General features: G+C 38.1%; 1 protein-coding gene across 2 annotated transcripts in view; it reads right to left on the bottom strand.

Moving 5' to 3' along the window:
* Positions 1 to 23,874, bottom strand: part of PIGF (phosphatidylinositol glycan anchor biosynthesis class F) — a 47,646-nt gene that overhangs the window by 6,722 nt on the left and 17,050 nt on the right. The window contains exons 5-6 of one of the 2 annotated variants that reach the window (XM_013996176.2): positions 10,054 to 10,162; positions 7,423 to 7,483 (exon numbers count right to left, since the gene is read on the bottom strand). In XM_013996176.2, coding sequence (XP_013851630.1) covers positions 7,445 to 7,483; positions 10,054 to 10,162 — 148 coding nt within the window. In that variant the 3' untranslated portion in view covers positions 7,423 to 7,444. The remainder of the gene's footprint in view (positions 1 to 7,422; positions 7,484 to 10,053; positions 10,163 to 23,874) is intronic. The other variant, XM_003125167.6, reaches the window with a different exon arrangement.

Here is a 23,874-nt window from a genome sequence, read left to right as displayed (position 1 = left end):
TTTTGTTTTCAGAATTTTAAGGATGAATTTCAGTGATGTGGATGGCATCTGTTTGTTACTATGTGATTTCACAGCAAACAGTTTAAATACACTTTACTTAATTATAACATGCAAAATATATCAGGTACAAATAGATTTTTAACCTTGTAATGTCATTAAAGTGATACCCAACCTTTTTACTCCATAAACCAGCTAATATGTTACATCACTGAATGGAAGTTTATAAACTGCTGCAAGTTACCTAAAATGATGATCAGATATTTGGGATTAGATAATGGGGATTTTTTTTTTTTTGAAATTAGTTTCAAATATTCAACAAATTTTAAAAAATAATTATATGAAAACATTAGGCTACTTTAAAAAAACACTTCATATTCTACTTGGGAACTTTGCTTTTCTGGGAAATGACATCAGACAGTGGAGTGAGAATGACCTGAGATACAGGGCCACGTCAGCTATTTACTGGTCCTATGACCTTGGCCAGGTCACTTAACATCTGAGCCTCAGTTTCCCAACTGCAAAGCAAGTAACTGTACTTCTTGTACTTAAAACATGGCACTATTGTATTAAACAAAATAATATTTTAAAATTTATCATGAAAGCTGTAAAATACCATGCATCAGTATCATCCTGTACCATGCATTATGTTTTAACTAATGGCAGTACTTCTTAGGTATTCTAATAGGCAATAAGTAGAGCCAGCACTTTAGAACAAATAAAACAGCTAATGAGTAATTTACATTGTGCTATAGGAACCATTCCCTTGCCCTTACGATATAAGCATCTTCAGTACATGCTATTCTTCACATGAAACATCTGGGGAGCATAAAGCTTATCAGACAAAACTCTCAAGAGCTATACAGCACACAGCATTATATTAACCCTATGTAGCCTCACCTCCAAAACAGAAGGGCAATTCCTCCTTCTAGCTGTCATTTTTCCTAACTTTTAAGAAGTACAGAAATCAGTTTTAAACCAACCACTGAAAGACACTTCTATCATTTTTGTCTCCGTTTGAATGGCTCCATTCATTCTAAACTATATCCTGAGCGCCTCTATTCTAAACCAAGCAGTTAGGGGGAAATGAAGATTATCTAACTTCAGATAAATTTAAGTAATAAATTTTTAAAAATACGTGTGGCCATGTAATTTTTGGAGAGGTTATGCAGGTATCATGGGGAAACTGACCTATCTATCTGCAGATCAGAAAACCTAAAAACACTTAGAACAATTCACAACCATTAGGATTACAGGCTCTTTCAGAAGATAAAATCCAGGCAGTTCTAAGTTTCTCACAAACTACTTTTTAATTTGCTTTGTTAATTATGCTTACCAGAAATTTACATGACTGACAGAATTCATCTTTCAAAACCTGCTTTCAAACTTCTACTGGTTCTAAATGATCATTTATATTTTCCTCTGAATTTGATTTTAAGTGATGTCTTTCCAGATGTTCTTACGGCAAATGCTATTTCCACCTTAGGAACCCACGTACAGATGAATCTGCTCATCTGCATCCAGTTCTATAGCTGTAGCTCTGCCCTGTGCCCTGTATACCCTCCTACCCTGTATAGACTCCTACTCTCCTGTGACTCAGAACACAGATTTAGGAAGAGCTATTTGTGGAGAGGTCCATAGTCTCCAGGCTGGAACTTCTTTTCAGAGTGAAGTCTCTTGCCAGGATCATGCAAATGAGTTACCTTAGCCAGCACTCCTCTCTCACATAAAAGTCCTGCTAGCAGATCATTTTCAGTATCATTGCCCTACAATGAATTTACCTTTTACCCTCATCAATGAATTTGATGAAGTCGCAGCATACAAAATTAATACACAGAAATTGATGGCATTTCTATATGCTAACAATGAACAATCAGAAAGAGAAGTCAGGGAAGCAATCCCGTTTACCATCGCATCCAAAAGAATAAAATACCTAGGAGTGAACCTACCTAAAGAGACAAAAGACCTGTCCTTTGAAAATTATAAGACACTGATGAAAGAAATCAAAGAGGACACAAATAGACAGAAAGACATACCATGCTCTTGGATTGGAAGGGTCAATATCAAAATGACTATACTACCCAAGGCAATCTATGCATTCAATGCAATCCCTCTCAAATTACCAAGGACATTTTTCACAGAACTCAAACAAAATATTTTAAAGTTTGTTTGGAAGCACAAAAGACCCAGAATAGCAAAAGACATCCTGAAAAAAGAAAAATGGAGCTGGAGGAATCAGGCTCCTGGGCTTCAGACTATACTACAAAGCAACAATTATCAAAACCATATGGTACTGGCACAAAGACAGAAATATAGATCAGTGGAACAGGATAGAAAGCCCAGAATTAAACCCATGCACCTACAGCCAACTAATCTATGACAAAGGAGGCAAGAATATACAGTGGAGAAAAGACAGCCTGTTCAATAAGTGGTGCTGGGATAACTGGACAGCCACATGGAGAAGAATTAAATTAGAACATTCCGTAACACCATACACAAAAATAAACTCAAAATGGATTCAAGACCTAGATATAAGACCCAACACTATGTTTCCTTTTAGAGGAAAACATAGGCCAAATACTCTCTGACATAAACGACAGACATCTTCTCAGATCCACCTCTTAGAGTAATGACAGTAAAAACAAAAATAAACAAATAAGACTTAACTAAACTGAAAAGTTTTTGCACAGCAAACGAAACCCTAAACAAAACAAAAAGAGAACCCACAGAATGGGAGAAAATATTTGCAAATGAAGCAACTGACAAGAGATTAATCTCCAAAATTTATAAACACTTTCTGCAGCTCCATACCAAAAAAACAAACAACCCCATCAAAAAATGGGCAGAAGATCTAAACAGACAAATCTCCAAAGAAGACATACGATGGCCAAAAAACACATGAAAACATGTTCAACATCACTCATTATTAGAGAAATGCAAATCAAAACCACGATGAGGTACCACCTTATACCAGCCAGAATGGCCATCATCAAAAAGTCTACAAACAATAAGTGCTGGAGAGCGTGTGGAGAAAAAGGAACCCTATTACACTGTTGGTGGGATTGTAAATTGGTGCAACTACTGTGGAAAGCAGTATGGAGATTCCTCAGAAAACTAAAACTACCATTTGATCCAGCAATCCCACTCCTGGGCATCTATCCAGAGAAAACCATGACTTGCAAAGACACATGTACTCCCGATATTCATTGCAGCACTATTTTCAATAGCCACGACATGGAAACAACCTAAGTGTCCATCAACAGAGGAGCGGATTACTCAGCCATTAAAATGAACGAAATACTGGCATTTTTAGCAACATGGATGGACCTGGAAATTATCATCCTAAGTGAAGTCAGTCATACAATGAGACACCACATCAAATGCTTTCACTGACATGTGGAATCTGAAAAAAGGACAGAATGAACTTCTTTGCAGAACAGATACTGACTCACAGACTTTGAAAAACTCACGGTTTCCAAAGGAGACAGTTCGGGGGATGGGGGATGCACTGGGGGTGTGGGATGGAAATCCTATAAAATTGGATTGTTATGATCATTGTACAACTATAAATGTAATAAATTCATTGAGTAATAAAAAAATTTAAAAAAAAAACATTTCTATCAGTTAAATGTTAGTTTTTTTCCCATGCTTGAAATATATAAATCATATTCATATAAATTAATACTTAATTTTTTTATAAATTAAATTTGCCAAATTAATGGCAAAAAGACAAAAAAACCCATTTCTATCAGTTAAATGTTAAAGTTTTTTTCCCATGCTTGAAATATGTAAATCATATTCATATAAATTAATATTTTATTTTGGTCTGTAAAAAACACTGCATAAATACTTTTAATAACAGAAACACCAGTTAACCTAAAAATATGCAACCCTTCAATAATTAAACCTATACGGCGTTCCCATCATGGCTCAGTGATTAACCAATCTGACTAGGAACCATGAGGTTGTGGTTCGATCCCTGCCCTTGCTCACTGGGTTAATGATCCAGCGTTGCCGTGAACTGAGGTGTAGGTCGCAGATGTGGCTCGAATCCCAGTTGCTGTGGCTCTGGTGTAGGCTGGCAGCTACAGCTCCGATTCGACTCCTAGCCTGGGAATCTCCATATGCTGCGGGAGCGGCCCAAGAAATGGCAAAAAGACAAAAAAAAAAAAAATTAAATCTATAATCTTGGTTTTATCCCTTACTCTAGCATTATTTGCACTGATTCATTTAATTATCCTTATGATATCCCACCTCAATTTATGAAGGCATTATCTGTGACTTTAAAAAAATGAATAGATCTGTTTCACTCTATTTTATTTTAACCTGATAAAACCAGAGTGGGAGAGATAGGATTTATATATATAACAATGCCTCATTTATCTGGTATTGGTGGGAATAAATAGAAATAGTTTTGAAGAATTGTACATTGTTTTAAAGACAATCTCAATCCATTTTGCTCTTTAAATTTATTACAAATAAATATGCCCAGAGGAAAACTGATTATCTGGTTCAATTCCATTTTGGAGACAGTAGCATTCAAATCCAGAGTTTAAAGGTATTTATTTTCTGGGTTTTCTGGGTATAAAAGCCTCACGTATTAGCCACATATTAGCCTCAAATACTCCCCTACAAATATATGAAATTTTATGGTCTAAAATACATACACTTCCAGAGTGACCACAGTATTTAAATGAAATTCTCATGTCGGGAAAGAAATGCAATATGATAACTACTCAACCTTTTCCAAGGAGATCTAAGCTGTGGCCATTTTTATTTATTTATTTTTCTCATTTTTTTTTTTCTTTCTAGGGCTGCACCTGCAGCACAGGAAGTTCCCAGGCTAGAGATCAAATTGGAACTATATCTGCCAGACTACACCAGAGCCACGGCCAACATGAGATCTGAACTGCATCTGTGACGTGCACCACAGTTTGTGGCAACACCAGATCCTTAACCCACTGAGTGAGGCCAGGGATCAAACCTACATCCTCATGGATTCTAGCTGGGTTCTTAACCTGCTGAGCCACAACAGGTATGGCCATTTTTAAAGAGAACAGCTATGTTTCAGAGGCTCCAGGGACAAAGAACATCATGCTGTCCTCGGGCTCTGGATCTCAAGTCTTCCTCTTATCAATCAAGTAATGTTGTCATCCTCTCCCCACACTTTGCTTTCTTATGTGTAGAAATGGGAATGAAACCGACCTTGCACTATAGTTGTCAGGATTCAGTTATTTGTGCGGCAGTGCTTTGTCCACATACAGAGAGATCTATAAATATTATGTTTCCTTTCTATTGCCATCTGAAATGTCAGACAGGATTGAATTCATGTGAAATTCAAATACCCTAAATACCTAAATACCAGAGAAACAACAAAAAAATGAGTAAACAATCCACTCTAGCAACTGAAGGACTACTGGGCTGAATGAATAAAGTAACAAACAGGGATCGTTAACCCTGACCCGCGACCTCATGGTTCCTAGTCGGATTCGTTAACCACTGCGCCACAATGGGAACTCCAAAAACATGTAAACTTTTAAACTTCCTAGTAAATTTTCTTTGCTCAGAATAACCAACATTCTTAACTGCCTATTAATTTTTTAATAATATGAAATACTAGCCCACTTTTGATAAAGAAATAAGACATGTGCCAGATGAAAAGCTCACAACCGTCTCTTCTACAAAATACTTAGAGCATATAAATCTGAATGTGAATCTAAATCACAATATACTGGAGTTCCCGTCGTGGCGCAGTGGTTAACGAATCCGACTAGGAACCATGAGGTTGCGGGTTCGGTCCCTGCCCTTGCTCGGTGGGTTAACGATCCGGTGTTGCCGTGAGCTGTGGTGTAGGTTGTAGACGCGGCTCGGATCCCGCGTTGCTGTGGCTCTGGCGTAGGCCGGCGGCTACAGCTCCAATTTGACCCCTAGCCTGGGAATCTCCATGTGCCACGGGAGCGGCCCAAAGAAACAGCAAAAAGACAAAAAAAAATAAATAAATAAATCACAATACACTAAATCACTGTTATCAAACAATTAAATTCCAGTCTTGATAGTATCTGTTGTAACTCACAAAGAATATATACTTTGTACACTGTAAGAACTCAACAAATATTTACTAGTTAGCTATTTTTACAGCTGATAAAGAAAGCATCAAATTATAATGTACCAAGATTTTCCATAGTCAAATATTCATTTGGTCAGTAACTATAGCGGTTAAGATTTCTCTAGGGGTAAAGAAGACTGTCTGGGGTATGGACAATTCAAATGTTTATAATTTAATAATTAAAGCAGAGAAGAGAAGAAAGATGACTTTCAATTATTTTTCAAGAAAACAACAAAGATGACCAACAGCTTAGTGGGTAGCCACTCGACCACATTTTCTTTCAGCAAATTCTCTTGCTGACCACAGCAAAGGGAAGCCTTCCTTCAACTACAAAGGTGCCTGGTATCTTTCATCATCTCTCATTACTTAAAATTCCTATTAGTAAGTGAAAAAACTTTTTCACAGAGGTTATATATTTCCAATGGGTCTTACCAGTCATTTAATGATGAAACAATTTTAAAAATATAAATATTCTTGAAATTGCTCAATACAGAACACCCATCATTATAATCTTATGTGTGGCCTCTGCAAATTTTTATACAAAGTCAGATTGAGTTCAAAGTAGAAAAAAAAAGGAACTAAAACATGTAAAAGTTTTTGCGAGGTGTTTTGTTTTAAAGAAAGTATAATCACTTAACCAGATACTCTTGTTTCTCTGACTAGAATATAAGGAAAACTGGATCACAATCCAGAAAAGCTTGCTTTACCACAAACATATCAAATCTGCATTGGGCTACAGGAATAAAGAACTAAAATAACTTTCTATTACATGTTATAGTTTCGATAGTGAAGTATAGTGGTATCTTCTTGTGAGATTTTATCTTCTTATAAAATTTTATTCTAGAAAAGTCTCCATTCTGAGGTAATGCCATATAGTCTTTTATTTGGTTATTTCTCTTGCAGATTCTGTCAGCATCATGAGCCACACTGACTACATATTCTGAGTGGTTACATTTATGAAGAAAAAAACAAAACAGAACAAAAAACTTTGCTGAAAATAAGAAAAAAAGAAACCTCATCATTTCTCTAGTTTATCAGTAAATAACTGCTAAAAGAGAGACAGGCAGATGATTACTATGTAAATAAAAGATGATAATTATACATCTATTTTATCATTTCATCAACAGAATCAATCAGAATTTTAAAAGTGGGCCATTAACTTGCAACACTCTAAAAACAACCCAACAGCAAAGATTATTAAACAACCAGTAATGTTCCAGTCAAATGAAACATTCTTAATGAAGACTAACGTTTGTTACATATTAAATGAGCTAGCTAGACAATCTTTTTAAACTCCATAATTCAAGTGGAAACTTTACCTTAACTTTAAGTCTGACACCATCAGTTTGGATCCAGCTCACCTCTTACTGTAAACAAGTACTGAGGTAGAAAAATAAGTCAGTAGCTAAAAACCTAAACAATCAAAAATGGATAACTGGATTGTAAATAATTAAAAAATACATTTTCTCTGCAAACCTAAATCCAGATTTTATAGCAGCAAATCTACTCCCCATAATTCAGTATCTACTTTCTGCAGTCTGCATAAACAGAAGATTTATACAATGTAAGGCATCAAACTTCTACACTCCAAAACATTCCATCTATATGTGAAGTAACTTTTTTTGTTTTTTAATGGCTGCACCCATGGCATATGGAAGTTCTGGGCCAAAGATTGAATTCGGGCCACAGCTGTAGCCTATGCCAAAGTTGCGGTAACATCAGATCTTTTAGCCCACTGCACAGGGCCAGGGTTCAAACCTGCACCTCTGCAGAGATCTGAGCTGCTACAGTTGGATTCTTAACTCACTGTGCCACAGTGGGAAATTATTTTTTTTTTCTAACTAACATGTTAAACAGTACCTTACCAACTCATAAACGGATGGCCCATGGTGCTTTATATATTAATACTTTGTATTTAGATTTAATTTCATATATCTGAAAGTAATGACTTAAAATTTCCTATGTATACTTTTCAATGATTTTGATTGTCCTCCAATTTAGAAATCACTGACACTGTTGCATGAAATTAAGTTCCATAGGATGGTAACTTGAGTACAAATGAATCTCTATTTCCCAGTGATGACTGAGATGGCCAAGGGAATATGAAGGAAACCTTTACTAATACTACAACCTTGGGAAGGGTATCATTGCCACCACACATTCAAAACCTCCGGGGATTTCTATAACATATAGTAGAAGAAAAACTATCCTAGGGAAGGGGAAATCTATCAGGCTTACTTAATGTAAAAGAACACCTCATCTGTCCAGGAGATACAACATCTAATAGCACAGAGAATGGACTTAGAAAGTAGGCAGTTAGGAGGTCCTGTCATGGCTCCGTGGAAACAAATTTGACTAGGGTCCATAGGGACGCAGGTTCGATCCCTGGCTTCGCTCAGTGGGTTAAGGATCTGGCATTGCCGTGAACTGTGGTGTAGGTCACAGACGTGGCTCAGATCCTATGTTGCTGTGGCTGTGGTGTAGGCTGGTGGCTACAGCTCTGATTCGACCCCTAGCCTGGGAACCTCCATGTGCCGTGGCTGCGGTCCTAAAAAGACCAAAAAAAAAAAAAAAAGGTAGGCAGACATACAATCTGGATCCCTCAAGGGCCTTTAGGAAGTGAGATGTGTATCAAAGATTTAACCCAGCCATTCACTACCTAGGAATTTACACTAAAGATAAAACTGAGAAAATCTGCAAAGATGTTTTATGATAATCACCATAATTAATAATAATGCATTAAGAATAGTGAAAACTATAAATAATCTAAATGTCCATTCATAAGAAATTAGAATAGGATTTTACCCAAATAATACAGTATGACATATATGTAAATGAGCTGATATGGATATGGAATGAGCTCCATTCTCATTCCACTGTTGAAAGAAAAAAAAAAAAAAGGATTAAAAATAACATGTGTATTATGAATAGCCATACACATGAAGAGAGAACTGCAAAACACCAAACACAAAACACAAATAGGAGTTGCCTCTGGGTGGCTGAATATTTGGTCACTTTTACTTATTTTTATAATTATTAGTATTAAATTTTCTAAATAAGTGTATATTGTCTACTTTGTCATCAGAGAAAAATTCTCTTCATGTTGGAAAAAGAAAGCATGTTATTTTTTAATGCCACACTTCCATTTGGAGGAAATTATCTTAGGAAAATAATTGGAAAAATCCATTAAGATATAGATTCAAGGTGATTATCATAGCACTGTTTACTAATAGTAAAATAGTAAGAGATCAGAAATAACCTAAATGATCTATAGTGAATTTGTTACATAAATTTTAGAATACCTATATAATGATTTACTACAAAGCCATTAAAAATTACGAGAAAGATGTATCCATTACTAGCCCAGTGACCTTGGAAATACTACATGTCCCCTAGATATCAGTTTCCTAATCAGTAAAATGGGAATAAAAAGAACATTTATCTTATAGTGCTTCACCTAGCTTATTAGCTATACGCTATTGGGATGGGGAAAAAAAAAAAAAAAAAAAAGACCTGATATTTATGAGCTTCTTCTAACATCACAAACCCCTATTTCAAACCTACTTTGCAATATATACTTTAAAAAAGTATCTCAAGATCAACATTCAAGTTGGTTATCAATCAAGTTAAAAAAATATGAATCTAAGGTCAAAGTTGAAAATACAAGATTCCTGCAATTTCTAGTCTATTTTTTAAAACCTTCTATACCTGCTCTCAAACTAAGCTTGTTTATTTACCCTACAAATGAAGGAAAAAAATACGCTGGAAGATAAGAACAGGCTGATGTGGAGATCTGTGGCACTGATCACCTAGAATTCAAGTGACAGAGGGAACTGCATCCCTACTTAACTGAACAATAAAACAATTTACTTATACATACTAGTTAGCTTCACCAGTTTTACCATCACTGTATAAACATTTATTTTGTTGCTTTAAAAGTCAAAACCAACCTGCCATGGTCTTCCCCAATCAAGTGGAATAGGAAAGGCTCCGAGCCATGTTCCTATAAAACTAGAAATTGTAGTGATCTGGAGACTATTCTCCCAAATGGATGTAACCCTGCAAAACACAAATATTTAAGTTACTGGTGGTATATATCTTAGCTGCTGGGGACTCAAACAAATGGCACAAAATTAACACTGTACATACATATTATGTTCTGTTCATTTAAAATAAGCACCTCAAACTGACATACAAATATTTGCCATGAATCATTCACATTTAACTGTTAAGAAGACATCAGTGTTTTTCAGTAGGAAAGACAGTAATACACGCACACAGTGAAAGTCCAGCAATATGAAAGAGCATTTGCACTGAAAGCCAAGTCCTCCTCCCACCCTTATCATCAGCTCTGGTTCTTTTTCCCCAAAACAACTGCTATTACCAATTTATTACTTATCCTTCCAGAAATACTTTATACATACACAAACACATAATTTGTATAAAATGATATATGTACATCTGCATATATGCACATATAAACATATATATCCTTCAAAACAAAACTCAAATGCACCATGTTATAAACCCAGTTTTGCTCTGGGCTTCTCCTTGTTAACCATTTTACTAGTATTCCATTTATGAAAGAAGCATCATTTCTTCAACTAGTCCCTTTTGACACAATTCATTTGAGCAAATCAATCAATTACGGGGGGGAAGGAGTAGAGAATGAGAACAAAATATTTTAAAAATCCAGTGATTCTGCCTACCATTCTTATTTAAGTGCACATCTCAGAGTTTAAACGTGGAAAGACATAATTCTGCCAGTCTCTTAGAAAGTCTTGGTTTCAGCCTGTCCTTCATAGTGTGATCACTTAACTGTGTGGAACCTGAATCCAGTTAGAGTAAAACCCCAGCACCGTGCAGTAACTGAAGTCTAAACATACAATTGTTTAAAATGCAGTGTTTAGGAATTTCCACTGTGGCGCAGCGGGTTAAGGACCCAGTGCTATCTCTGCATGGGTTTGATCCCTGGCCCAGCACAGTGAGTTAAGGATCCGGCATTGCCTCAGCTGTGGTGAGTTGCAGCTGTAGCTTGGATTTGATCTCTGGCCCAAGAACTTCCATATGCTATGGGTGCAGCTGAAAACAGAAAAAAAAAAAAAAAAAAAAAAAAAATGCAGTGTTTAGGTATTATGAACTTTTTGTTTGTTTTTTCTTTTTTTTTTTTGCTTTTTAGGACCGCACCCACGGCATATGGAAGTTCCCAAGCTAGGAGCTGAATTGGAGCCATAGCTGCCAGCCTACACCACACTGCAATGACAGATCCTTAACCCACTGAGCGAGGCCAGGGATCGAACCCACACCCTCATGGATCCTAGTCAGGTTCGTTAACCGCTAAGACATGAAAGAAACTCCAGTATTATGAACTTTTTGAAACATGGTTTCTTCCAGCTATTGTAGAAAAGGGGGAAAAACATTTGTTTTGTTAGATGACTTCTTTCATTAGAAATAGGCCAATTACTACACACGAAATGTACACTGAATTAAAGCAATCAGGCAGGATCAAGAAGGCAGAGGGGATGTGAAGCTTACTTTCTCCCATAAACATAACAAAAAAACCCATCTACACGTAGAATGATTCACATGGAACACCTACTGAATGTGGGCAGAAGACCTCAGACTTCCAAAAGGGGCAAGAAACCCTCCACATAATTGGGTAGGATAAAAGGAAAAACAGAGAGAGAGAAGAGGGAAAAAAGGAGCTGGGATGGGATCAGCACTTCAGAGAGAGAGCTGTGAAAGAGGAAAGGAATCCTCGCACTGGGAGACCACCAAACTGAAGCAGAGATCACCCAAGACAGAGGGGGTGGGCCTCAAAGCCTTGGAGAAAAGCACGGCAGTGATTCTGAGGGCAAAGTAGAGAGAGAGCTGCACCGACGATCAGGAGCATCGCCCAGGGCACCACAACCTCAGACATTCGGGCGGGGACTGGGTGCTGAGACTCAGGCTACAGAAGTCAGTTCCAGGGAACAGACTAGGGTTGGCTGTGTGGACACAGCCTGAGGGGGATAAGGAGTGGTATGCCACAGGCTGAGGGAGTGCAGGAGAAGGCCTGTGCCTGCAGAAGAAGCAAGGCGCCATTGTTGGGGAGGGTGAGAGGCATGGGAGCAGGACCATCACAGAACTCCTTCTCTGTGCACACGTGCATGGGCTCTCAGACAGCAGGATGCCTCTTACATGGGCTGCAAGGATGGGTGCAAATCACCGCAGCCATCTCAGACTCCAGAGGTGGGCATGGCCCACCACCACTAAGGGTCCCTTGACCAGACACCACCTGTGGCCCCAGTCACCTCAGGGGTCACTGCAGAGGGTCATGCAACTGAGCACTGCCCACTGCTCCCACCTCCCTGGGAATGCAAATGCCCCACTGTTGTTGCTGCCAAGGACTCTGCCCACCTATATGCGCCGCCATTGCCCCCACTTCTCTGGAAGCACACACAGGCTGGGCACCTGCACACCCCCTATCAAGGGGATAATGGCCTACATACACTGAGGAAAGAAAGGGCAAGCATCCAAACCAAAAGCAGCCCTCACACCACAAAAAACCATAAGCCCTCACAAGCCACCCGAGGATGCTCCCACATGTAAATAGCTCTCCAAGACTACAGTAGATAATTGTTTTCCCTAAACTCACAGAGTGAGAAAAATACAGGCAAAATGAAGAAGCACAGGAACCATTCCCAGTTAAAAGAACAGGAGAGTTTCCCTGAAGGAATGAACAATGAAACAGACCTCTGCAGTCTCAGAGGCACCAAGTTCAAAAAGGAAGTCATTAAAATACTGAAGGGGAGTTCACATCATGGCTCAGCAGAAAAGAATTGACTAGCATTCATGAGGACGCAGGTTCAATCCCTGGCTTCACTCAGTGGGTTAAGGATCTGGCATTGCTGTGAGCTGTGGTGTAGGCTGCAGACACAGCTTTGATCTGGTGTTGCTGTGGCTGGGGCACAGGCTAGCAGCTACAGCTTTGATTCAACCCCTAGCCTGGGAATCTCCATGTGTCACAGGTGAGGCCCTAAAAAGACGAAAAAAAAAAAAAAAAAGAAAAAAATACTGAAGGAATTAGGAAAGATAGCAACAGATAACACCGAAGGAACTAGAAACTATAAGGAGGAGCCAAGAAAAATTAGAAAATTCATTTGCAGAGATGCAAGCTAAGTTAAAGGCACTGAACAGCAGAATGAATAATGAAGAGGAACAAATAAGTGACTTGGAAAATAGAGTAATGAAAATCACCCAATTAGGACAGCAGGCAGAAAACCAAATTAAAAAAAAAAAAAAACAAATACAATATAAGAGATTAATGGGATAATAAGAAGCATGCCAATCTATCTATACATTATAGGGATCCCAGAAGAAGAATAAGGAAAAAAAGGGGATTGAAAATACATGTGAAGAAATTATGGCTGAAAACATTCCAAATCTAAAGTGGGAAACAGATATCCAGATAGAGGAAGCACAGAGGGCCTCAAACATGTTGAACCCAAACAGACCTACACTCAGATATATTACAATAAAAAAATGGTAAAAGTTAAAGATAAGGCAAGGATTCTACAGGCAGCAAGAGAAAAACAAAGAGTTAATTACAAGGGACTCCCCATAAGGCTATCAGCTTATTTCTCTACAGAAATGCTACAGGCCAAAAGAGAGTGGCAAGATACATTCAAAGTTCTAAAAGGGAAAAATTAGCAACCTAGAATCCACCAAAATTATCATTTAAAATAGGAGAAATAAAGAATTTCTCAAACAAAAACTAAAAGAATATAGCAATACTATTGTGTCAGGAGACATGTTTCTACAATTTTTATTAGCCTCTTTGTTTCTATTTTCTATGCTAAAAAATCCATCTTGTCCTGCTTTACTTTACCCCATCTTCCTGTTTGAAAAACAGTTGCAGTGCTGGTAAATAACTTAAGCTTAAGAACAAAGACCTAAAGGCATAAGTTATTCATGTGGTCAGCTGAATGAGGACATAATGCGTTGGTTTAGGCATGCCAGACCTGTGCAGAAAGGCACGCCATTTGCACAGCATGATATGTCCCCTTAAGAATAACAGGAAGATGAGCCTAATGGCCCCAAGGGGTTTATGAGGGGTCGTTAGCAGGATATGATAGCAGGATATGCCTCAGCAAGGAGAACCAAGGTGCAAACCTAGGCACACCCAGTTGCTGCACATAGGCACGCCATCTGCAGAAGTACAATGGTGATTCTCTAGATGCTATGCATAGATAGATAATGCCAAGCTTCCTCAATGCTAATGATTGTTAAATGCCTAAAGGTCAGAATAAAAGCTTAACCAGCTACCAGCTATATGACTTTAAAAAAATAAAAAACTATATCCTGCACCTATAGCCCCCTCCTCACTTGACGTAATCCTAAAGAGCATAATAAAAGCAGTGTGGTTTCTTGAGGCAGCGCTCTTGGTCCCTGAGACCTTGAGTGCCCCAGTTCCCACCTTTAATTAAATTAAATGTCTCTGCATCTTGTTTTATGTTAACTTTTTTTTTAAGTTTCCACAGCACCCGTTCTTCACCCCTCAACTGCTGAGCTGCTCTTGGCACTATTCTAAAAGAAATATTGAAAGGCCTCCTCTAAACAGAAAAGAAGTAAGAAGGTATAGGACGGAGGAAATCACAATTGGAAAGTATCACTTAAATAAACCAGTACATGGATCTAAAAGGAAAAATAAACCATATTTGTGAATGTGATGATAAATATAAGGAATAGCAAAAGGATAAACATGAAGATGTAAAAAAGGGGATCAAAATCATAAAAGGTGAGAAAGGAAAGTAAGAAAATACAGACGCTTTTTTTAAGAATGTGTTTGAGCCTATATGACAATCAGTCCAAAGCACACATATATAGGAAGAGGTAAACATACTTGAAAAACAGGGCAACCACAAATCAAAACCAAAAAATACATTCACAAAAACTAAAAAGCAGACACAAGCATAAAATAAAAGGAAATCATCCAACCGAAAAAAGAAAAAAAGGCACAAAGGAGAAACATAGAATCAACTGGAAAACAAGGTTTAAAATGGCAATAAATGCATATTTATCAATAATTACCTTAAACATCAATGGACTGAAAGCTCCAATCAAGAGACAGAGTGGCAGACTGGTTAAAAAAACAAGTGCCTACAATATGCTGCCTACAAAAGACCCACCCTTTGGCAAAGGACATATATAAATTGAAAGTGAGGAGACAGAAAAGGATATTTCATGTGAATGGAAATGACAGAAAAGTGGGGATCACAATACTCATATCAGCCAAAATAGATCTTTTTTTGATGGGGGGGCATACTTGTGGCATATGGATGTTCCCAGGCTAGGGCTTGAACTGGAGCTGCAGCGGCTGACCTACACCACAGCCACAGCAATGCAGGATCCAAGCCACATCTGTAACCTACACCACAGCTCAAAGCAATGCTGGAATCCTTAACCCACTGAGTGGGGCCAGGGGTCAAACCTGCATCCTCATGGATACTAGTTGGGTTCGATACTGCTGAGCCACAAGGGGAACTCCACAAAGAGACTTTAAAACAAAGACCATAAAGAAAGATAAAGAAGGACACTATTCAATGATAAAAGGGTCAGTTCGAGAAGAAGATATTACACTTGTCTATAATTTAGGAGTACCCAAATATATACAACAAATACTAACAGACATAAAAAGAGAAATTGACGGGAATACGATAATAGTAGGAGACTTTAACACCCCATTTACATCAATGGACAGAAAATCAATAAGACAACAGATATCCTAAATGACATAACAGAATAGTTATACTTAACTGATATATTCGGAATGCTGTATCCAAAAAAAAAAAAAAAAACAATATACATCCTTTTCAAGTGCACATGGTACATTCTCTAAGATTGACCACATACTGGAGCACAAAACTAACCTCAACAAATTTAAGAGTATAGAAACTATTCATGATGTTGATGTCAGAGAGTGTTTTGCCTATGTTTTCTTCTAGGAGTTTGATGGTGTCCTGTCGTATATTTAAGTCTTTCAGCCATTTGGAGTTTATTTTTGTGCATGGTGTGAGGGTGTGTTCTAGTTTCATTGCTTTGCATGCAGCTGTCCAGGTTTCCCAGCAATGCATGCTGAATAGACTTTCTTTTTCCCATTTTATGTTCTTGCCTCCCTTGTCAAAGATTACTTGACCATAGGTGTCAGGGTTTATTTCCGGATTCTCTATTCTGTTCCATTGGTCTGTCTGTCTGTTTTGATACCAGTACTACATTGTTTTGATGACTGTGGCTTTGTAGTATTTCTTGAAGTCTGGGAGAGTTATGCCTCCTGCTTGGTTTGTGTTTCTCAGGATTGCTTTGGCGATTCTGGGTCTTTTGTTGTTCCATATAAATGTTTGGATTGTTTGTTCTAATTCTGTGAAAAATGTCATGGGTAATTTGATAGGGATTGCATTGAATCTGTAGATTGCTTTGGGTAGTTTGGGCATCATGAATATTTTCTCAGGTCAGTCTCCCAAAGCAATAGAAATTAGAGCAAAAATAAACCTATGGGACCTCATCAAACTGAAAAGCTTTTGCACAGCAAAGGAAACCAAAAAGAAAACAAAAAGACAACTTACAGAATGGGAGAAAATAGTTTCAAATGATGCAACCGACAAGGGCTTAATCTCTAGAATATATAAACAACTTATACAACCCAACAGCAAAAAAGCTACAACGCAATGGGAAAATGGGCAAAAGACCTGAATAGACATTTCTCCAAGGAAGATATACAGATGGCCAACAAACACATGAAAAAATGCTCAACATCGTTGATTATAAGAGAAATGCAAATCAAAACTACCATGAGATACCACCTCACACCAGTCAGAATGGCCATCATTAATAAATCCACAAATAACAAGTGCTGGAGGGGCTGTGGAGAAAAGGGAACCCTCCTGCACTGCTGGTGGGAGTGTAAACTGGTACAGCCACTATGGAGAACAGTTTGGAGATACCTTAGAAATCTATATATAGAACTTCCATATGACCCCGCAATCCCACTCTTGGGCATATATCTGGACAAAACCCTACTTAAAAGAGACACATGCACCCGCATGTTCATTGCAGCACTATTCACAATAGCCAGGACATGGAAACAACCCAAATGTCCATCAACAGATGATTGGATTCAGAAGATGTGGTATATATACACAATGGAATACTACTCAGCCATAAAAAAGAATGACATAATGCCATTTGCAGCAACATGGATGGAACTAGAGAATCTCATACTGAGTGAAATGAGCCAGAAAGACAAAGACAAATACCATATGATATCACTTATAACTGGAATCTAATATCCAGCACAAATGAACATCTCCACAGAAAAGAAAATCATGGACTTGGAGAAAAGACTTGTGGCTGCCTGATGGGAGGGGGAGGGAGTGGGAGAGATCAGGGAGCTTGGGCTTATCAGACACAACTTAGAATAGATTCACATGGAGATCCTGCTGAGTAGCATTGAGAACTTTGTCTAGATACTCATGTTGCAACAGAACAAAGGGTGGGGGAAAAAATGTAACTGTAATGTATACATGTAAGGATAACTTGATCCCCTTGCTGTACAGTGGGGAAAAAAAAAAGAGTATAGAAACTATTTCAAGCATCTTCTCTGAGCACAATGGCATGAACTAGAAATCAACCACAGGAAAAGAAATGAGAAAAAACTAACTGTGTGGAGACTAAACAACATACTACTAAAAAACCAATAGGTCAACAAAGAAATCAAAACGGAAATTAAAAAATACCTTGAGACAAATGACAATGAAAACACAACCATACAAAAATCTATGGGATGCCACAAAAGCAGTTCTTAGAGGTAAGTTCATAGCATTACAGGCCTTCCTCAAAAAAATAAGAAAAATCTCAAATCAACAACTTAACCTACCACCTAAAAGAATTAGCAAAAGAACACACAAAATCTAAAGTCAACAGAAGGGAGGAAATCATAAAGATCAGAGAGGAAATCAATAAAATAGATATTGAAAAAAATCAATAAAACCAAGAGCTGGGAGTTCCCACTGTAGCTCAGTGATAATGAATCCAAGAGGGTGTAGATACGGTCCCTGGCCTTACTCAGTGGGTTAATGACCCAGTGTTGCCATGAGCTGTGGTGTAGGTCACAGACACGGCTCGGACCCCACATTGCTGTGGCTGTGATATAGGCCGGCAGCTGCAGCTCCAATTCGACCCCTAGCCTGGGAACCTCCGTAGGCTATAGGTGTGGCCCTAAAAAGCACAAGTAAACAAAACCAAGAGCTGGTTCTTTGAAGGTGTAAAGAAAACTGACAAACCTCTGGCCAGACACACCAAGAAGGAGAGAGAGAAGGAGAACCCAAATAAAATAAGAAATGAAAAAGGAGAAATCTCAATTGATATTGCAGAAATAACTTTAAAAAAACCATAAGAGAATACTATAAACAATTAGATGCCAACAAATTGGACAACCTAGAAGAAATGGACAACTTTCTAGAAACACACAGCCCACCAAAACTGAATCAAGAAGAAACAGATCATTTGAACAGACCAATCACTAAAAATGAAACTTAATATGTAATAATAATAATAAAAAAAAACTCCCTACAAACAGAAGTCCAGGACCAGATGGCTTCACAGGCAAATTCTACCAAACTACAAAGAACTTATACCCATCCTTCTTAAACTCTTCCAAAAGACCGAAGAAGAAGGATCAGTCCCAAAGACATTCTACGAAGCCACCATCACTCTGATACCAAAACCAAATATACTACCAAGAAAGATATGTATGATTGGGTCATTTTGCTGTACAGCAGAAATTGGCATAACCAACTATACTTTAATTTTTAAACCAACTATACTTTAATTTTTAAAAATTAAAAAAAATAAAGTAATCCCAAATTACAAGTAAATGCATAAGCCAGCCCCCCCCCCCCCCCCATCACCTGTCCATCTCACTACTCTCCTTCTCGCTCAAGTTAAGAACTTTAGCCTCTTTCTACTGAAAACTGGGGCTGGAAGAAAGTTGGAGGAAATAACCATGCATCCAAATTTGTGTTATCTGCTAGGCATTTTTGTTCTTTTGTATTTTGTATCACACTTGAAAATGCAAGAAAATGAAATTCTTCAATAAGCATTCAACAGAACAGAGATCTATTCCAATCTTGGAGGGAAAAAAGCTGGTGAGTTGAATGTAAAGACAGAACTGTACTGTTCAGGCAATTTAAAGGATTTTTTAAAGGTTAATTTTTGACTTAATGGTTGACAAATACTGACTACATTTCCCTTACACACAACTTCTTGATGTTGCAATACATAAAGTGATGTGCCTAGAGATGTAAAGTCTGGGAGAGGTTGAGAGCAGAGCTTACGAAGTGTTTACTTTTTCCATTTTACAAAAGAGGAAGAAGTTTAGATGGATTTGGAAGAATGGGTAGCATTTAGTCTTGAAGAACTGGAGAAAGAGATGCACTGTTGGTAAAAGGACATAAGTAAAATTGGTTGAGGCCAAGCGGAAGAACAGGAAATCAGATCGGAAAAGGAGGTTAGAGTTAGGATTTTTTTTTAACTAGTAACTTTATTGAATACAGTAAAAACTTACCACAGAAAACCCCTTTCCAGTCAAATAATTCACTTAAAGTGCATAATTCAATGTTTTTAGCATATTTATAGAGCTGAGCAACCATTACCTCAAAACAAAACCTTTACTGATTAGCAGCTACTCCCAATATCTCCTTCCCTCTAGACCTAGGCAACACTAATCTATCTTCTAGCTCTATGGATTTGTTTCTTCTGAACATTTCACGTAAATGAAATCAATGTGTGGTCATTTAGGACTGGATGCTTTCACTTAGCATGTTTCCAAGTTTCACCCACTCTGTAGTATGGGAAAAATACATCATTCTTTTTTTATTGCCAAATAGTATGTTATATAGCTATACTACATTTTATTTTTTTCCACATATCAGTTGATGGACACTTGGGTTGTTTTGGCTTTTTGTTTATTATGCATAATTCTACTGTAAACATTCATGTTCAAGTCCTTTATGGACATATGTTCTCATTTTTCTTGGGGATATACTAAGGAATAGACTTGCTGGTGATTCTATGCTTAACCTTTTGAGGAACTGTCAGAGTTTTCTCCAAAGCAGCTATTTTATATTCCCACCAGCAGTGCAGGAGGGTTCCAATTTTCACATTCTATAACACTTATTATTTTTGGCTGTGCCTATGGCCATGTGGAAGTTCCTGGGCCAGGGATCAAACTCATGCCACAGCAGTGACCAGAGCCACTGCAGTGACAATGCTGGATGCTTAAGCTGCTGAGCCACAATGGAACTCCAATACTTGTTACTGATTATAGCCATCTTAGTGGGTTGTGATAGATTTAGGGTCAAGCTTTTAGGAAAGCCTTAAAAGTCAGACTTAAAGAAGTCCCTGAAGGTTTTAAATCAAGGCAATAATAGAATCAGAGCTAAGTTTAAATAAGATTTATGGATATGTCTTATCTAAAGTCCAAGCTCCAAGTTCTTCAGGCTAAGTGGCAAGATCCTTGTCTCCAGATTTTTCATTGTTATAGTACAGCTGTGGTCATCTTATATTTCTTAAAATAGGTGCAAATATCTAAGAGGTTGTCCTCTATTCTGTTTGTTTGATGTACTAAGAGGGTTTATGCTCTTACATAAAATAAATGTAGAAAAATTGAGCCAAGACATAGTTTCAAAATTAGAAAAACGCTATAGCCTTTTTAAAACTAAAAATTTATATTTATTAAAATTATTTATCTTGGAGTTCCTGTCTCGGCTCAGTGGAAATGAATCTGACTAGCATCCATGAGGATGAAGGTTCAATCCCCAGCCTCACTCAGTGGGTTAAGGATCCGGTGTTGCCATGAGCAGTGACATAGGTCACAGACACAGCTTGGATCCTGTGTTGGTGTGGCTGTGGCGTAGGCAGCTACAGCTCCAATTTGACCCCTAGCCTGGGAACCTCCATATGTCACAGGTGCAGACCTAAGAAAGACAATAAATAAATAAATAAATAAGCAAGAAAAATAGTTAAAATCAAAGATCACAACTAGACTAATAATAATCTCTCCCTACAACCTTCCCCACACTGATTTTGCTCCTGAGGCACTTTCAACCCTGCACGGTTTTTTCTACATACCTCAAGTTTAAAAGAACATACATTATATGTAGATTTTCAAAATTGAGCTACTTTCCACTTTCTACAATGGAAGAAGAAGATTCAGAACTCTAACCACAGGCCTTCCATCCACACATACACTTTTCTTTGTGACTTATCATCTTCTTTGACAGTAGGATCTCCTCCTCTTAGCTGGATCAGTAGCACACTATTCACTTTATTATGATTATGGAGATATTCATCACAGCTGAAGCACACAGCAAACCATAATTACATTCCTTTCATAAGTTTTAAATCTGCCTTGGATATTTAAAAATGCTTCTTTTTGGAGTTCCCTTTGTGGCACAGCGGAAACGAATGCAACTAGGAACCATGACGTTGCAGAAGCTGGGTCAGCTGCCTAATTCCAAGACTTCCTACTTCTATTTTCCCTTTCTTTTCCTTTTTTTTTTTCCTTTCTTTCCTTTCTTTTTTTTTTTTTTAAGCATCCCCTATAATAGATTTCTGAGAAAGAGTTCATGGAAAATAGATTTTAGAGATGTTTGCAGTCTGAAAATGACTTCATTATGTTTTCTGGTTTTGTTTGTTTTTCTTCTTTTCACAATTACATCTGTGGCATATGGAAGTTCCCAGGCCAGGGGCTGAATGGGAGCTGCAGCTGCAGCCTATGCCACAGCTACAGCAATACTGGACCCGAGCAACTGTCTGCCAACTACACCACAGCTTGCTGCGATGCTAGATCCTTAACCTACTGAGCGAGGCCAGGGATTGAATCCAAATCCTTACGGAGACTACACTGGGTCTTTAGCCCACGGAGTCGCAACAGGAACACTGAAAATGATTTTACCATAATTGTTGGAAATCATTTTGTCTCGGTTTTTTGTTTGTGGGTTTTTTTTGTTTTGTTTTTGGCTTTTTAGGGCCATACCCGTGGCATATGGAAGTTCCCAGGCTAGGGGTCAAGTTGGAGTTGTAGCTGCCAGCCTACGCCACAACCACAGCCACACGGGATCCGAGCCATGTCTGCAACCTACACCACAACTCACAGCAACACTGGATCCCTGACCCACTGCATGAGACCAAGGATCGAACTCACATCCTCATGGATCCTAGTCAGATTCATTTCCACCGTGCCACAACAGGAATTCCATGTCTCAGAATGTTAAAGGCACTGTTCCATTGTTTTGATTCCCAGTTCAGAGCCATTCTGGCTCCCAGTTCTCTGCAAGTAATAGGTTCCCCACTCCCACCCCTCAACCTCTCTGGGAGCCTTTAGAATCACCACCTTATTCCTGGTTATCTAAACTTGCACAATAACGTGTGTTGGAGTAGATCTTTTCAACTGGGCTTTCTTAATTTAGACTCAGGTTTTCAGTTCTTGAAATTTTCTTTTAAAGACTTGATTTTCCTGCTCAGATCCCTTAAGAATTTTGTTTTTCTTGCTTTTTTTCTGGGACTACTATCATTACGAATTAATCTCTGGTTTTCTTATCTTTTAACTCATTTGCCAAATCTTTGCCTTTTTGTTTGACTAAAGGATCTTTTCAACTTTGCCTCTACTTCTTTTGAATTTTTCTATCATGTTCTTTTTTGTCTTTTTAGGGCCACACCTGCGCCATATGGAGGTTCCCAGGCTAGGGGGTCCATTTGGAGCTGTAGCCGCCAGCCTATGCCACAGCCACAGCAATGCCAGATCTGAGGGGGTACCTGTAGCTTATTGAATTAGAGTTTTGTCTGGGTATATGCCCAGGAGTGGGATTGCTGGATCATATGTCTTTGTTTTCTTTATTTTTATTTCATTTTATTTTTTGCTTTTTAGGGCCGCTCCTGCAGCATATGGAGGTTCCCAGGCTAGGGGTCCAGTCGGAGCTACAGCTGGCAGCCTATGCCACAGCCACAGCAACGCAGGATCTGAGCCGAGTATTCAACCTACACCACAGCTCACAACGCCGGATCCTTAACCCACTGGACAAGGCCAGGGATCAAACCCCAAACCTCATGGTTCCTAGTCGGATTCATTTCTGCTGTGCCACGACGGGAACTCCAAGAGTTTCTTCATCTCTGAATATTCCTTTTCATTACCTCCTGTTCATGTTTTATGGATGTAAAACACTGACATTTTAAAAACCATCTTCTGGTCCTTATATTGCTTTTATTTCCACTGAGCTTCTTTTTTGTTATTTTTATTTCTGGATTTCATTTTAGAGGTTTTCCTCAAATGCCTAGTGATTCTTCAATAATCACTTACTTAAAAGTAATGTATGAAATGAAATGTCCAGAAAAAGCAAATCTAGAGACAGAAAGTATTTTAGTGGTTGTTTGGGAGAAGGGGTGAGGGGCTGGGTGGGAGAGAAGGCTGGGAAAAAAAGATGACGGCTAACAGGCATAATTTCTTTTGGGGGTGACGAAATGTTCTAATACTAGATTATGACGATGGTTATAAAACTGTATCTACACCAAAAATCATTGAATTGTACACTTCAAATGGATGAGTTTATGATGTGAAGTTATATCTCAATAAAGTTATTTGAAAAAAATTAAAAAGTGAAACTCTAAACAATTGATTGGATGCTCACTGTATACAAGTAGCATGATTCAATTGGTGGGCTTCACCATCCCAGGAA

Source organism: Sus scrofa, chromosome 3 (genome assembly GCF_000003025.6).
Source record: "Sus scrofa isolate TJ Tabasco breed Duroc chromosome 3, Sscrofa11.1, whole genome shotgun sequence".
Lineage (NCBI taxonomy): Eukaryota > Metazoa > Chordata > Mammalia > Artiodactyla > Suidae > Sus > Sus scrofa.
This window is presented reverse-complemented; position numbering and strand designations above follow the sequence as displayed.